This window comes from Phoenix dactylifera, chromosome 17 (genome assembly GCF_009389715.1).
Source record: "Phoenix dactylifera cultivar Barhee BC4 chromosome 17, palm_55x_up_171113_PBpolish2nd_filt_p, whole genome shotgun sequence".
Lineage (NCBI taxonomy): Eukaryota > Viridiplantae > Streptophyta > Magnoliopsida > Arecales > Arecaceae > Phoenix > Phoenix dactylifera.
The window spans coordinates 5,232,052-5,248,749 of record NC_052408.1 but is presented as its reverse complement, the minus strand read 5'-3'; the positions used below and the strand labels follow the sequence as shown (position 1 = coordinate 5,248,749).

At 40.3% G+C, this 16,698-nt stretch overlaps 2 protein-coding genes across 2 annotated transcripts; both read right to left on the bottom strand.

The window, feature by feature from the left end:
* Window positions 1-464: 464 nt before the first annotated feature.
* On the bottom strand, window positions 465-4,371 carry LOC103695598 (hexose carrier protein HEX6-like). The gene is made up of 3 exons (XM_039114796.1): window positions 4,117-4,371; window positions 3,340-3,662; window positions 465-1,664 (listed from the first exon to the last, which is right to left on the bottom strand). The coding sequence occupies exons 1-3, from the start codon at window positions 4,244-4,246 to the stop codon at window positions 567-569; spliced, it is 1,551 nt and encodes a 516-aa protein (XP_038970724.1). The 5' UTR covers window positions 4,247-4,371; the 3' UTR covers window positions 465-566.
* A 1,237-nt stretch (window positions 4,372-5,608) lies between these two features.
* LOC103695597 (hexose carrier protein HEX6-like) lies at window positions 5,609-8,808 on the bottom strand. Its single transcript, XM_008776966.4, has 3 exons — window positions 8,497-8,808; window positions 8,079-8,401; window positions 5,609-6,841 (listed from the first exon to the last, which is right to left on the bottom strand). The coding sequence occupies exons 1-3, from the start codon at window positions 8,624-8,626 to the stop codon at window positions 5,762-5,764; spliced, it is 1,533 nt and encodes a 510-aa protein (XP_008775188.2). The 5' UTR covers window positions 8,627-8,808; the 3' UTR covers window positions 5,609-5,761.
* Window positions 8,809-16,698: the final 7,890 nt, after the last annotated feature.

The following is a 16,698-nucleotide window of genomic DNA, read 5'->3' as shown; positions in this document are numbered from 1 at the left end:
TTTTTGAGTGAGATCTTGGGTCACTACAAATTCTATCAAATTACCCAGCCTATGGTCTAATTGGACTAAGGGAGGTGTAGCATGGGTCTTTTGAGGGCGACTATGAGTTGATCATGGTTTTTATGGTGGATCTGAATAGATTTGGACGACACCCAGCATATATCTAGTCTCATGTCGATTATGTATATCCATGTTGCATGGACAGGTTAAGATTCAAATAACAGTTCACCTGCAAAAGAGATCATGATTGGTTCAATTGAATGACCATTTAGTAAAACTCAGATTAGATTAATGCACCTAAAATAGCAATCATAGGACATATTTACATTTCTTGAACGTGGACAATTTATTGCCTGCTTACAAATTATTCAGCTCTGTTTCAACTCTCAACTGCTAAGTTGAAGGACTTACATTTGCCCGGTTTATATAAATTCTAGATTATTCATAAGAAAGTCAACTGAGGCTGAACGCGAAAAATAATGCAATTTTTTTTTCTTTTTCAATCGGCGATGATGGTAAATGAACAGATCTTGCTAAAGATTTGTTGGGATACATCGAGAATTATCTCACAGATGTGAGTTTGTTACAATATCAGTCGCATCCATGTTTCTTCTCTCTTCAGCATCAGTAATAACCTTCTTCCAAAACCAATGCTCCCTCCACACTCTATCCATTTGCTCGATAGGTTGATTCTTTGTCTCCGGCAGCAGCAGATAAACAAATATGGTCATCACTAAAACCCACCCTCCAAAGAAAAAGAAAACCCCAGACTTGAGATGGCAGAGCATTGTAAGTAAGGCTTGAGCTAGAATGAAGGCAAATAGTAAGCCCACTGCTACCACAATGCTCTGCCCTACCGATCTAATCTCCAATGGAAATATCTCACTCGGTACTAGCCATCCTAATGGTCCCCAAGACAGCCCAAAACCAGCAACGAATGCGCATGACAGAGCCAAGACCATGTATGCATAGGCTCTGCTCATTCCACCTGAGTCTCCAAGCTGTGTCAACATTATTGCACCCACCATTACATGGGCGACAATCATTTGAACTCCTCCAATAAGAAACAACGCACGCCGGCCGAATTTATCAACCATCATCATCGCCACGATGACCGTACCGGTACCAGCCACTCCGGTGATCGCCGTCGACATGAGGGAAGAGCTCTCTCCAAGACCGATAATCCGAAAGATGACCGGGGCATAGAAGGTTATCACGTTAATTCCCGTCGCTTGCTGGAAGAACGGGATCGCGATCGCCATTACGAGCTGCGGTCGATACTTACGTTGCATGATAGTATGAAATGGATGGCGAACGGTCTTTGAAATGTTGGCCGCTGCAATCATGTCGTTGAGCTCGTCTTGCACGTCGGCGGTGCCTCGCATTTTCTTGAGTATCTCTGCTGCCTCTTGGAGGTTCTCATTGCGTTGGAGGAGGCTATTAGGGGTTTCCGGGAGGAAGAGAGTGCCAAGAGTTAAAGAGGCTGCTGGAACCAAAGCTAGGAGGAGGGAGGTTCGCCAACTCCAGTCTGAGTGTATCTTTTGAGTTCCATAGTTGATGAGATTTGCAAAGAGGACTCCCAACCCAACAAAGACCTCAAATGCATTGTTGAGTAATCCGCGGTAGCGTGGTGGAGCCAATTCTGAGAGGTATAATGGAACAGACTGCAGAATATATAGAGAAGACCTACTAAGTTGAGAGAGTATATAGGAGAATGTTAAGAGGACCTAACCAACCTAGTTAATCCATATTGTAATTAAAAAAGACAAAAGAGAAAAAACATTAGCTTAATCCTACAGCACATCTCATGGATGATCGGAATATACATTAAGGGGTGTAAAGGAACCAAGCTCATTATAATAATCAGGCTGATCTGAAGCCAAAATCCAGTAGTTCATGAACAGCAGGTGGAGATTCTGGCAAGGGCGGAGGTCCTCTAAGGGCCATATACAAACTTGAAGCAGTTTTTACTGTTAGATCTCAATATTTTGGTGACATTTATACATTCTTCTTTACATAAAATATATTGATATTCAGTAACCATTATATTTTTATACTTCTTTGACCATAATTCAAACTCAATCATGTTGTAATTGCATATCAACTGAGATTGGCAAAGCTTAACCGAGCTTGAGTTGATGGCTAAGTTAGAAAACAAAAATTCAGACCGAACATATATAAGGTGCTCATGGACGGTTAGCCTATTTAGTGTCCCTATCTACAGTGTTCATAATGATCTACAGTTTCCAAATGTTTTTGAGGAAATCATAAAATTTTTTGAGGAATTATAATGTCCAATTATTTGCATACAAAATTTAAATATTTTCAGAAATATAATTCCCATGCATCAAGAAATTATCAAATGAAAAAGAATCTTTCAGCAGCTAAACATAAGATCATCTGTACACTCGCACATATCCATGGATTACCTTGTAAAAAAATTAAAAAAAAAAAGCTAAGGTATTTTTTCAGGAAAAGTTATTCATGGACATGTGCATATAATTGCGACGAACATAAATGATCATTCTGTCTACTCAAGTCAGATTACAGCCACCCATGCATAGAATCCGGCCTGGTATTTATATATTTAGGCGTGGTGCCATGCAGAAGAAAGCAGGATGACTTCACAAGAGGCAAAACAGACATCAAATACAATGCTCACACTGGAATATCTATGCAGCATTTGGAAGAAAAAAAAGACACAACTTGTGTTGTATTTGGCTGGTTTGTCAGCTAGCCACGTCGATCGCCACATGACAGACACAAACATCCAATGGCTGGCCTCCAAAAAAACGAAAGGTGGCGGTGATAGGTAGCATTTATGCATCATGTGTGCGTTTGGTGGCCAAGTCTCATTGTTGCAAAAATATCTTTAGTCAATTTTGAGTGTGACCTTATGGTGATAAATCAACACTCCTGCAATGATTGATGAAAGGATTGCGTACTCCAAGGTCCATGAGATGTGGCTGGTTTGAAGAGTATCTCTTGGGATCACCAGTCCTTAGCAGTCACACAAATGGATTCCGGCCGGGCTAAAATATACTGACACCCAGAAAAAATTATATCCTACACTATGTGCACCATATCATCTGTACACCACACCAATCAGAATTTTCATTCTTGTGGGCTCCATGCGGCTCGTCTTGGATTGTTGCCCTCTCGCCTTATCACGGGACTCAGGCTAATTTTAGGGTGCAAGAGTGACGTGGTGCACATAGTGTAGGATATAACTTTTTATATATTAGGCACTTTATAGATGGTTGTGAGATTGAAGTAGAATTAGAAGAGAGCGGATTTCATGGTCAGATATCAATGTTCCTAGCAACCTATAAATCTAACCTGATTAGTGAAACCGATGCCGATTCCGAGCAGGATCCGGCCTATGATGAGCATGTAAATGTTAAGTGCGAGGCCGCCGACGGCAGCTCCAGCCAAGAAAGAGGCCCCGCCGAGAAGCATGGATCTCCTGCGGCCAAATCCATGTGTGACCCATGAAGCACACAATGATGCAAAGAGGCCCGCAATATATAGCGATGATGTGAATGCCGTTAGGAGCTGGCTGTCGAACATGCAGTAATTGCTATTACGTGAGTCCCCTCTCATCTTGGCATGCACCTTTGGAAAGAACTTCTCTAAAAAAGGCTCCATCGAAGTCACCCCACCTAGAAATTTTTTTGCTATTTCATAAAATTTTCACACAAGTTTTGAGCCAAAGGGCAAATTTTCACACAAATAATACTATTATTATTATTTTTAAAAAAAAAAGAAGATAAGGCAATTCCATCCAATGAAAAGAACAAATACATGAACGCATGAATATAGGAAAACGAATAAAAAAACAAAAAAAAAAAAAGAAAGAAGAAGGAAGGAGAGATATTGGAGTTCAGCTGCGCGAGCTGCTTTGCTTCAGTTATAGAACAGAAATCGAATATCTACAAGCTGTAGGACCATCTTAGAAGAATTAGAAAGAACCCTACGAGAGTGACAAATGATAGGTAATTAAGCTGTGGGATATTGGGATTGAAAGTTTTAGTAGGAGATTATAATTAAGAAGGGGAAAAAAGAAAAAAAAAAACTCTAACGAAGAAGAACAGAACTTCAGAGGAAAACAAACACCTGAGATCCCGAGGTCGTAGCCGAAGAGAATTCCTCCTGTCGCTGCAACCATGCAAGAGAGGATCACAAGGGGTGTGACTCTGCCACTGTAGTGGCATGTTTTGCTCTTAGAACTCAACCTTAACGCCATGGTTTCAGTTGGTAAAGATTGTGATGCAGAAGAAAGTTTTAGGCAGACTTGGCCATGAATGATGTGGGGATGGCTTTATTGGCATAATCCAAGAAGGTAGCAGACTTATAAGACTTTGGGCATTTAGAAAGGGACCAGCCTAACGCGGTCCCCTCCGGTTCGCTTTCTCAGATGCGTGGCCTCAGGTCTGATCCCAACCCACGCCACCAACTTGGGATGAGCTAGGAATAGTAGTTGAACCTAGACCTGGAGGCAGGTCAAGCCAGATAGAATGAGGTTTTATGTTTGAAGTGGAGAAGCCGCCAAATGAGGGATTATCCTGCCAAAACAAGACCACGGAAAATTCGGATCATTTGGATAATTTTATTCTGCCGAAGTGATAGAATAGAATTATTCCATAGGATAGGGAGAACTTAACCCTTCCTATTACAATTTTATCCTGCCCATATTTTAAATACACCAATAAAAGCTCATAACATTTTCCCCTGTACTTAGTTGCAGCACCAAAGCGATATCAACGAGAAGGATCCCACTAGACAATGTATTCATTGATTGACAATTTTAGTTACGATCATGAACTCAAAACCTACAGCACTAGCACAAGATTGATGGTAATATTAGGTAGTCAACTTCACTAAAAAGATTCAATTCCTCCATCTCAATGAGGGCTGTGGCGGCTGGCAAAAAGGGAGGAGAAGCTGAGGAAATGCTCTCGGCTTGGCCCAAAAATAGAGGAATAGGCTTGGTTTGGGAAGAAAATAGAGGAGGAGAAAGGAAGCTCACCGGCAGTGGCACAGGCGACGACTCTCGACTGATGGTGGTGGATTTTCAGCGAGATCTGTGGAGCGATGCCCATGGTAGAGAAAAAAAGAAAACAGGGCGCTCGGGGCACTAAAGAGAGAAGGAAGGGAGTTTGGCAGCGGCGCTCGGCTGAAGTGCTGTGGCGGCCACCAAAGAAGAAGAAAAGAGAGGGAGGAGAGAGCTTGGTGGTGAATTGAACGGAGAGGAAGGAGGGATTTATAGAGAGTTTTGGATGGGGTTAGCTTGCGGTCATTGCACCCGCTTGCAATCTTGGCGGCTGTTGTGCATGACCCAATAGCCGGCGGCCATTTGAACAACTCACGGAGTCGTCACCGGCCAGACTCCACGGTTTATTCTCTCAACAGTCGGCGGATCGGGCAGGAGAATGCAGTTCCTCTGTTTCGATTCCATTTTTTTCTTTTTTATTTTTGAATTTTCGAATTGAATTCGGTGGGTATTGCCGACTTTCGTCCAGGGTGGCCCATACGGGCCGATTCCCATGGTACGTATTAGCAAATAGCTATATAGCCTTGAATCAAATAGTTTTCACCTATATGATACTTTCAACTGACAGTATTCCCATACCGTGCATGCAATGCTTTTTTTGTAATATTAACCATAATTCCTGATCCTCCATTGTGTTGAAACTAGCATACAGAATTATTACAAATAGGACTAGAAGAATCATTTTAAATCCTCTCATATTAGAACCAATCATGGATGTCTTGAATCATCCATCTTGTTTTCCTCTTCATTACCAACAATCCTCTTCCAGAACCAGTGCTCCCTCCACACTCCAACCATTTGTTCGATAGGTACATTCTTGGTCTCTGGTAATAACAGATAAATGAAGAGAGTCATGAGCACAAGCCACCCTCCAAAGAAGAAAAAGATTCCAGACTTGAGATGGCAAAGCATGGCTAGAAATGCCTGGGCAACAATGAAGGTGAATACAAAGCTCACTGCCACTGTAATGCTCTGCCCGGCCGACCGTATCTCTAATGGAAAGATCTCACTTGGAACCAGCCACCCCAATGGCCCCCAAGACCATCCAAAACCTGCAACATAAACACCTATCAAGACCAATACGATGTATGCGTACCCTTTGCTCACCCCTCCATGATCACCGAGCTGCGTCGCAATTATTACTCCAATAATTATTTGTGAGACAAACATTTGGACACCTCCAATTATGAACAGAGCCCTCCTGCCTAATTTATCGACCATGATCATCGATATAAAGGTAGAACCAGTGCCGACCACTCCTGTCACAACTGCTGACATTAGAGCAGCACTTTCTCCAAGCCCAATAGTCCGAAGCAAGACTGGAGCGTAGAAGGCTATTACATTGATTCCTGTGACTTGTTGGAAGAATGGAATTGTGATCGCCATTACGAGCTGAGGGCGATACTTTGGTCGAATAATTCTTCGAAACGGGTGGTTGACAGCCTTGGCAGCGCTGCTGGCTGCGATCAGATCATGCAGCTCTTTGTCAACGTCGACGGTTCCGCGAATCTTTTCAAGCAATTCTCTAGTTTTTTTGAGATCATTTCCTCGTTGGATGAGGCTGTTAGGAGTCTCTGGAAGAAAGAGTGCACCAAGAGTCAGCAATGAAGCTGGAACTGCTGCTAAGGCTAATGAGACTCTCCAACCCCACCCGGCCTTGATCTTCTCAGTGCCATAGTTGATGAGGTTCGCAGAGAGAGCCCCAACGCCGAGGCTGAATTGGAAGCCATTGCTGAATGCTCCTCGGTATTGGGGTGGTGCCATTTCTGAGAGGTACAGGGGAACTGACTGGATACAAAGAAGCTAATTATGTGTGGAATATGGAAATGGAATTGTCAAAGAATGAAATGCATTTTTCCTGTCTGTCGTCATAATAACACTGATACAGGGTCCAAATCAGTTTGATCCTTCAAATCTTCGTCAACTTGGTAAGTAAGAAGTCGTCCAAATTCTCTATAATTTGGAGAATCAGTTTGATCCCCTGTATCAGTATTGTTATCATCTAGTTCTATGGCCTGCGGATGATGGCCAATGTTAATTAGTAAAAATAAGGGAATTAGAGAATGAGATTTCTTTTTTCTCCTCTGAATGCTTTTGCTTTTAAATCTGAAATGGGCACAAGCAAGACTATCCATGCTCTTACACAAGCAATTATAAATTTAATTAAGAAATGTTAAGAGGACCAGTGAGGTATATCCTAAATTCCATGAATTTCCAAACACAAAGCTGGCATTTTGGCCCCAAATTAACGACCGAACCCCGTAGGCATCATCACACTAACAACCGGGTTTGCGGAAACACTGTAGATTCAGAAGGTGATTTCCATGGGCTTCTCCTGCCCTAGTGATTTCTCCACTTCCTCCAAACAATTTTCCAATTCATCACAGTACTGCTACATTAGAAATTCGCAAAGAGTAAGTGGCCGACTTGCTTGACCTAACAAGCTGCCATATAGAGCAAGACAGAAGGATTTACCTATGGCCCGGGTCCTACTTAACCCTGGTATCCCTCGGTGGAGAACTACATAACTAGGTTTGGCTACGAAACCACTTGTTGCCGGCTTGTAGTATAAAAGTTTGAGCTATTGAGAGGAGGACTAGCTCATGATAATAAACTCATGTAGCATCTCTTTTATTAATGAGTATGGGATCATAACAAAGCGCTCATCTAAAGAAAAATATCTGCTACGTTCTCTGGTCAACTCATCGGGTGGCGGTGGACAATTATCAATCCTACAGTGCATGTGACTCCGAAGTCCACATACACATCATTGCAGACTAAAACAAGCAACGACGTGGACTCATGAACCTATCGTGGCAGCCATCACACTCTTGTAGACCTTTCCAACGGAGTATGTGATGGATCCATTAGCATCTATGATTGGTAACAGTATGTTATACTAATATTTTTAATCAAAAGAGAAGAATCTAGCCTCACAAACATCCATACATCGCTTTTCACGTCTAAATTTTTAATTTTGAAAAGGAATAATTTAATTTTTTTTGAAAAAATTATATAGTCGTACCTGGTTGGCAAACCCCACGCCTACACCTAACAAGACCCTGCCCAAGATGACCATGGACACGTTCACGGCGGCCCCGCCGAGCGCTGCGCCGGCCAAGAAGGCAGCCCCGCCGAGCAACATGGACGGCCTTCGGCCGAATGCGCGTGTGACCGACGAGGCGAAGAAGGTTGCGATGAGCCCAGCAACATAGAGCGATGAAGTGAAAGATGTCAGCAGCTGGCTGTCAAACTTGCAGTAGTTGCTGATGTGGGTGTCCTCTTTCATCCTTCTATACACTTCTGGGAAGAACTTCTTTAAGAATGAATCCATGGAAGTCACCCCGCCTGCGAAAGGAATTAGATACAAGTATGAGAGTGCTGCTGTAGTGTAACCAAGCAAAATGGTTTTTTCTTCTTTGTTTTCAAGCAAGAGAGATGACCAGCACTTCCAATATCATAGCCAAAGATTAGTCCTCCCATGGCAGCCATGATACAAGAGAAGATGACAAAAGATGTCATCCTTCCATTGTAGTGGGCTGCTTCGCTCTTCGCCGGAGCTGCGACTGCCATGGCTTAGCCTGAGACAAGATGGGGAAGGTGGAGGCGAGTGTTTGGTGTTGGGTGCTATGGTCTCCTTTCTAGTGCTGTATGCTTTGTAGGATAAGGAGGAGCAGCCAAGCTTGACCCCTTCTAAGCTCGATTCCCTTGTTTTCTACTTATTTATGCAATCGAGCTTTACCATGTGGGCCATGGGATCGAAGATATTGCCAAAACTTTTTCTTTCCTGTCAACTTCATTTTAGAAGCTAGATGGAACTTGGCGTTTGCTATAATTTTAATCTTGTTCTGAAGTGGAGAAAAATGGGAAATGGTCCCAGCTACTCCGATTGGGCACGTATAATGGACTACGGCGTTCATCTTCATAAAGCACAGGCAGCCTCTGATGGGCCCGAGCCATAGCTGTGGCCTAGTCCTACCAAAAATTGTACCTTATACCATATGGGTGGTGCACCACACCAATCATGCATGCATCTCAATTTCGATGGCACTATTTCATCGTGCGCTCATCTCGGATTGCTGTCATACTCATCTCGTTGCGATTTGTTCCTATGGTGCACCGCATATGTGGTGCACACACGTGCTGGATATAATTTCTCTAGTTCTACGAGCTTCATACTTATATTTTTATTCAAGACTTTTAGGCTTCAACTGAATATACCAGAGCCCAAGTTAAGCCTGCACCAGTGCTTAATTATGAAATCTTTCATATTTTTTTGATATTTATAAAAACTTTCCTACGTTCACGTTCACAGCTACTGGATATTATTATTTTGAGGACCCACATAAGTGTGTATTTAGTCTCATATTAACTATAGATTGGATAGATCTTGGAAACTTATATAGGGTAGAAACCTGAGTTGTTACAGTTGTAAAAAAACACGATATTTCCTTCCTATGAAATTTTTGGTGTTTTGTGACCATACTACCACCGTCCCAAATTATCTGTTGCATATTTTCTCGAACATCATGGAAAAGTGCAGCAATGACCTTTTCCTGCCAAGATCCATTTTTTCGTACGATTTGAGAAGTTCTTTTTTTACTGCCTACAATCCTATACGGGGCTTATTTTTCAGTGACATAATATGGTTTTCAGGTTTTCCAAATAAACGAGCACCGGAGCTCCAGAAAGAGGACATCTATAAGATCAAACATCTCCTTGTAAATCATGCCATGCCTCATGATTCAGATTCACACGTGAATCATGGCGCGCATGAATCACGATGGTAGTTGAATCCACATGCTGGGGCTGGGCTTTGTGGTGCTTGCAATTTTGCAGACAAGCACCAAATAAATCTCATGCACATTTTAGACCCGTTTGGTTGGTTCGCAGAAAAAGGCTAAGACAAGCCGGTCAATGGAAAAATGGAGAGGTGCCTCATATTTGGTTGAAATTTTCAAAGACATTTTTCATAAAAATTAAGATGCCCATATTTTATATTAAAAAAAAATCCACGTGGGATATGGAAAAATCCAATTTCCATCAACTAGGAATTAAGATAATTTTTTTCCTCAAAAATACTCTTAAGCTTTTAGATAGAATAGGATAAAATTTTTTCCTTCGTTAAGGGCATAACAGATATTTTACAGTACTTTTTCAAAAAAATATATGCTCAACCAAATATAAGCCACTCTAAAAGCAACCAAACATATATAAAAGAGTGGAGTTTTGCTTGGATGTGTCTGTATAACTGCTGAATCTTATAATGGATGTGAATTCATAGTCCCTGAAGCGCTGCAGAACAAGCGAGGGTACAGACTAAATTTGGCTGTTCTCACAGTCAGCAGGCATGACCATCACACTCTCGACAGAACTTTACCAGACAGCTCTACTTCTATCTATCAGTTAGCATCTCTTAATTCTGATTGATATATTTATCTTTTCCTCTTCTTCTTAAGAAAGTAAAATAATCTGAACTCAGAAACAATCGTAGCTCATTTTTTATTTCTAAACTTTTTTTTTTTTGATGAAAATGGAGGCTTAATTATGAGGTAATTCCTCCAAAGCCACCAAGCTTATTGATGGAATAGTATGAACAGAGTTTCAATACAAGGAGAAAGAGGAATTTACAGAGAGAAAGATCTGATCACAGAGACAATAAGGAGATCGAATAGCGCTGGTGAAGAAAACAGTGCTGAAAAGGATGGACCATCATCCACCAGTAAAGAGAGAAGCTAGCAAAAGAGCAGGGACAGCAATCAAATTAAGGTCCCAGCAATTAAAAAAAAGGGGGGGACGAAGAAGAAGCTGAAATACCTGCAAGAAGACAAAACAGATGCAACCCAGTAACCGCTGCGATGGATTCAGCATAAGAAGCATCTAAGAGATGGAGCATCATTCCATCCATTCAAGCCATGAACAAAGCAGTCTCGGTCATCTGCTGGAGAAGCCAGCTCTTGAGGCAGAGAACAGAATCCAAGCAGCAGCTTCCTCCAAGATATCAGCACAGTCATGCATGGCATGGAGTTCATAAAACTATGACGGAGCTGCAGGCCCATTGATGCTTCTAATCGTGTTCCAGACTTTGCCAACTCCAAGAAGTGCTTTGGGTTCGTGAAGGGGAGAGCAATTACTGAATGAATGTGATATAAAATTTTATAGGCAGCAGCAGAAGTAGAACTTAAGTAGACGTTGTCATTTGGTCAGAGGACCGAGCGTTACTAGGTAGTCAGGCTTCGCAAATACGTTTCTGTGTGTAGTCCTGAAAGCCATGGGAGGACGTCTCTCATTTTTCAAACTTAGTCACCTCATCAACTTGCAGAAGTTAATTAGTAGGGACTTGATGCAGAGTCACTGTAGTTGTAAGTACCAGCACAGGCATGTGTTTAGTCCTATGGGTTATTCATAGAAAAAATCTTGAATATTTATATGAAATTATGGAACTTAAATAATATTTTCCAACTATTTTTTTTTTTTTAGATGAGGTCTTGGCGTATATATTGTTGATTGGTTGGGTTGACATGGGTTGGGTAAATAGGCTTCAACCTACATAAAATTCTATTATTTTTTTTTTTTTTCTGTATGGAACCTTCTACATTTCTATGCCAATGCTACTCCTTTAACAAATGCTCGTTGGACTTCTTCTTGCACATGTTAATGCAGAAATTTTATGCTGAGATCCAACTTATTTGAATGGCACTTTTATGTCCTATGAATTATAGCACCTTCGGGATTCTTCCGAAACTATTCGGCCTTTTCACAAATAGATCCCACAAGATAATTGAAAAAAAAATCTCAAATTCCAAATCTTCCATTCTTTTTGCCAATTCTAACTGAAGTCCAGGCTGTCTAGCTACCGATTATTTTTCGGCAAATACGTGTAAGGTGGTCCGTTTGAAGCATCAAAGTGACTCCTTGTCCTTTCAATTGTAGATTTTCCCCTCTTTTGCTTCCAATCATGGGACTAAATATACATCTGTACGGGTTTTTACATGCTCCTTCTATATGAACTCCAGTATTCTTATCATGCTAAAGGTTCAAATTCATTTATAAGAAATATAATCCAATCACAAATACTACAGTCAGTCCGTGATAGATTAAATAAACCTATGCTGCAGTATTTCTTAGTCTATATTAGCTATAGACCAGGTCCACTCTGATATAATTATAATAATCTAGCATAATATATAATCTCAGTACTCAACATATCACATAGCATCATATAGGATTTTTGTGCAACAATAATTTCAAACAAATTATCTTTTTTTTATTTAGCTTGTTTTGAATCTGATAACACTTAACTTTCAAATCCTAACTAACCACATTTTAGCTCATGATGGCGCAACAATAGTACCAAATTTTCAACTAATGATGGGGTATCAACAATATCATATTTTCGACCTATGAAGAAGCATCAACAGTACTATATTTTTAGCCCATGATGAAACATCAATATTAACATATTTCTAGCCTATGGTGGGACATTAACAATGTATCTTCTTATCATATCACAAAGGCGCGTGAGGATGATAATGTTATTTTGATGATTAACATAATCATTGAGGCCATATCAAATTAGAAATGCAAATTAACTCGATACATCATTGATAAATGGCACACCCTTGATACACTCATGATACATTAGGACTATATGGTCAAAACCACTCTCAAGAATTGATAAACGAGATAAAATTTGTAATAGAGAATGGTAGAAAGCTTAAGAATCCATTTTGGCAAAGTTTCACGTTAAAAATACTTAAAAGGGCAATTCGGTAATTTCTACTATTAAGGGTATGAAACTCTATTGTGCCTTGCATCGTAATTTGCTTGAAATATCATATTGTTGTTTCAAGGTGCATAACTAACCTTCAAAGTGCAGAAAAACATGGTTAGAGTCGACCCCAATTAGTTTGGAGTCGACCCCGATACATTTGGCACGCCTTTGGAACAATTGGCACAGAGTAGGAGTCGACCCTGGCACGTTTTAGAAATATTCTGGCACATTCTAGCACTTATGGCATGGATGAACAGTACTTGGCTCGACCCAAGTGAAAGTTGAGTCGACCCCATCTTCAAGCCTCAAGAAAACAAGTCTCTGGAATCCCTGAGAGGGTCGACCCCAATGGAACTTGAGTCGACCCAAAAAGAGTTGAGTCGACCCAAGTGAAGGAAGGCTGAAATACAAGGTTCTGTATTTTCTGAGAGGGCCGACCCAAGAAAAGCTTGAGCTGACCCAAGTCTGATGAACAGTGGTTTGGGTCGACCCAAGAAAAGTTTGGGTCGACCCAAGCACGGGCAGAAGCATAACGGCTAGTTATGCAGAAGTGCTTTTTGGACTCCCAACGGCTATAAACGGCTAGTTTCTTCAATCCAACGGTCAGGAAGGACTATTTGAAGGTTGGAGAAGTATTTAAGAGGGAGTATTCTTCAGAGGAAGCAAGCTTTGGAAAATGCATCAAGTGCATTCAAGAGAAAACCCTAGCAAGGCAAGCTTCATTCAATTGCTTCATTCAAAGAGCCAAAAGAAAGTGGTTGAGCAGATTCAAAGAGACATTAAGAGCTCCACCAACCTTTAAAGAGTGAAGCAATCTTGACAAAGAAGAGAAGAGCCTTATTAAAGGGATAACTATATTCTAAACTCTTCTTTGTAGCTCATAATTGTTTTATTTGCTCTTTTAGGAGCTTTCATTCTTTACTTATTACTCTTGTTGTAAGGTTTGTTGGTAAGCCCGTAAAACCAACATTGTTAGGTTGTTGGTAAGCCCGTAAAACCAACGTAGGTTGTTGGTAAGCCCGTAAAACCAACGTAGGTTATTGGTAAGCCTGTAAAACCAACGTAGGTTGTTGGTGAACCCGTAAAACTAATTGTGAAGGTTCGTTGGTGAGCCCGTAAAACCAACATAGGTTCTTGGTGATCCCGGAAAACCAAAGTATAAAGGTTTTTGGATTGTGAGCCCGGAAAACAATCCAACTATAATCCGCGGGATTATAGTGAATTCCAAGGGGTCGCTTGGGGAGTGGATGTAGGTGCTTAGGAGAGCATCGAACCACTATATTTCTTGTGTGTTTGCATTGTGTATTGTCTTACTTTACTACAATTACTTACTCATCAATTAACTCGATTAACCCCCCCCCCTCTTGGTTTGTCACCTTGGGCAACAGCGCGGCTCTGTATGAGGCTCGTACTGCGGAGCAAGTCTGGGAGTCCTTTCCACTCATTGAAGATTTTATCTACAAAAGAAGGTCAACGGGGGAGACTACAGTAGCTCTTACTGAGACTATCTACGAAAAAAGTAAGGTCGTCTTTCTTTCCGGCGGGTTCGACCGAAAGGAGCTGTGTTCTATGGTTTGACGTTGTTTCGGTCGAGCATTTTTGGCCAATGATGGGGCATCAACAATATGGCTAGTCTTTCATCAACTGTCCAATCATATAAATTCATTTCATGCTTGTCAAGTAAATATAATTCATTATCATATTCCTTGCAAAAATTTAATGCATATGAATACTGAATGCCATGAAAACCAAATCGGCAATTATGATGCAAATGTATACATAAAAAACATACTTCCTCGATACATAATCATGCAACGAGCAACTGTCATATTCCATACAAAACCAAAATCATTGATGCACAGAAATAAATACATATATGCATATCTATGCAGGTGATTATACTTGGGGACTCATACCAATTAATTATCTTAAAATATAAAATGTGAGCATGTATTTAGTTTCGTATCCACTTTGTACCGCATAAACTTGGCTATTTATATATGACCAAAAAATCTAAATAATATTTTTCGACTAATTTTTTAGGATAAAGGAATCATTGAATATTGTTGCCTCAATCAAGAAAAATACAACAACTGTGGAATTTGTTTTAAGCGACCATCAAGGTCGAATGATTCATGCGGGAGCTTGCCCAATTGCAAAAGCAATACATGGATCCCTTTATACTGCAGATCTAATTATATTAGAGCTTATTGTTTATATTTAGGTTTGAAATTACTCTCCCTTTTACCGAAAAAAAAAAAGTGACCTTTTTCTAGTTCCGTGGCCGGGTGGGAGGCTGCCACATTTGCCATGACGACAAGTATAGACCCATTCCATTGAGGATTCCTTCTGAATCACTCCTGAAACAACAAAACTTGATACTAGTTCGGGCAGAAAAGAGAGGTTCTGATGTTCCTGAAAGCTATTAAAATTAGTTTAATTAGATAGGTCATTCATGAAACCACATGGCCTTGGCAGCTAGCTTGTGCATAACTGATGAGTCTAGATATATCTAGACACATAACTTAGTAATGCAATATAATTTTGAAAACCTTTTGTAATAAGTTGTCACGTCCCCAGCCCGAGATCGCGAGCCGGGGGTCGCGCCAACCGCCGCACACCTGTAGGAAACTCTCCCCACGAGCATGCAAGGCATCTAAACGAAACACCTCAATTATGTAATTCTAAAATAATTTAACTGAATAAATGCAATCTTATTCCATTGACTAACTCAAGTCATAAGGTCTCACAAGTCTAAATACGCAGCGGAATAATCATTTACCAACATGCAGAAACCTAGTTCTTAAAATAACAAAAGTCCACCAATCATAATAAATGTCCATAATAACAAATCAACTTAAATAACCCTAATCTAAGATAACTTGTGCCACAATCCTTCTAGTCGCTCTCCCAATTTGAATCTCCAATAGACTAGTTCTTGAAATCTGTAAAACAACAAGAGATGGTATAATGAGCTAGACAGCCCAGTAAGTAATGAACACTCTAGCTAGATAAATCAAGCAATAATATGTGGAAAATAAATAAATATGCAGTTCCAAAGTATAAGTCAAATATTTCTTGAATTCATAAGATTCTTTTCGCGGTTTCAAGATTCTTTCACATATTCAATTCATCTTGTCGATCCTGGACTATGACCACATGTTCCCTGTGGCAGGGTCATCAACACCGACTAATCTTCTTGCGGTGAGTCCTTCAGGACAGTCAATTGCCAACGTATCAGCCCCCATTGGCGGAGTCCTCAACATAGCCAGGTCGATAGTTCAGTTTGTTCTCTATTTCATATTTCAGTTATATATAAGAAAAATCATATAATGTCAAAACCAAATGTCGTTCATATCTTAATTTCTTTCAATTTATCGGATTCAACTCAACAGCCAGGAACTATGATCACATATTCCCTGTGGTAGGGTCATATCACCGACTATTCATCTTGCGGTACCAATGTATTAGCCCCCATTGGCAGGGTTCTTAACATAGCCCGACTGCAAGTCTGAATCTATTTCAAGTCATAATCTTTTCTTACATTATGTTTAGTGTTCCAAGCCAAAAGGTACAATGTCAGAGCAATTAAACACAATTCAAATCAGAAGCAAATACGTTCAATCATAATCATATAATATTCTAAAAATACACATATAATCCATGCATCAAATTAGAAATCACGAATAATTCGATTCGTGAAACATATATATATAGTTTGCCGATAAATCTAGAAAAGAAGTTACATCACTTACCTTGCGAACGCGATCCACGACAAATCCAATTAATTCCACAAATCCCTTCCAGAACCTAATATTCAAAAATCGTATTCATCTTTTAAAATTCATCACAATAAATATATAAAGACTTA

What these genes read in the sequence shown, in the direction of transcription:
- LOC103695598 (XM_039114796.1), bottom strand. Translation starts at nt 4,246, where the DNA reads ATGGCGTTAAGGTTGAGTTCTAAGAGCAAAACATGCCACTACAGTGGC. An exon ending in CTACGACCTCGGGATCTCAG is followed by an intron (nt 3,663 to 4,116) that starts GTGTTTGTTTTC and finishes AAAAATTTCTAG; the next exon opens with GTGGGGTGACTTCGATGGAG. An exon ending in GCATCGGTTTCACTAATCAG is followed by an intron (nt 1,665 to 3,339) that starts GTTAGATTTATA and finishes TATATTCTGCAG; the next exon opens with TCTGTTCCATTATACCTCTC.
- LOC103695597 (XM_008776966.4), bottom strand. Translation starts at nt 8,626, where the DNA reads ATGGCAGTCGCAGCTCCGGCGAAGAGCGAAGCAGCCCACTACAATGGA. An exon ending in CTATGATATTGGAAGTGCTG is followed by an intron (nt 8,402 to 8,496) that starts GTCATCTCTCTT and finishes TTCCTTTCGCAG; the next exon opens with GCGGGGTGACTTCCATGGAT. An exon ending in GCGTGGGGTTTGCCAACCAG is followed by an intron (nt 6,842 to 8,078) that starts GTACGACTATAT and finishes CTTTGTATCCAG; the next exon opens with TCAGTTCCCCTGTACCTCTC.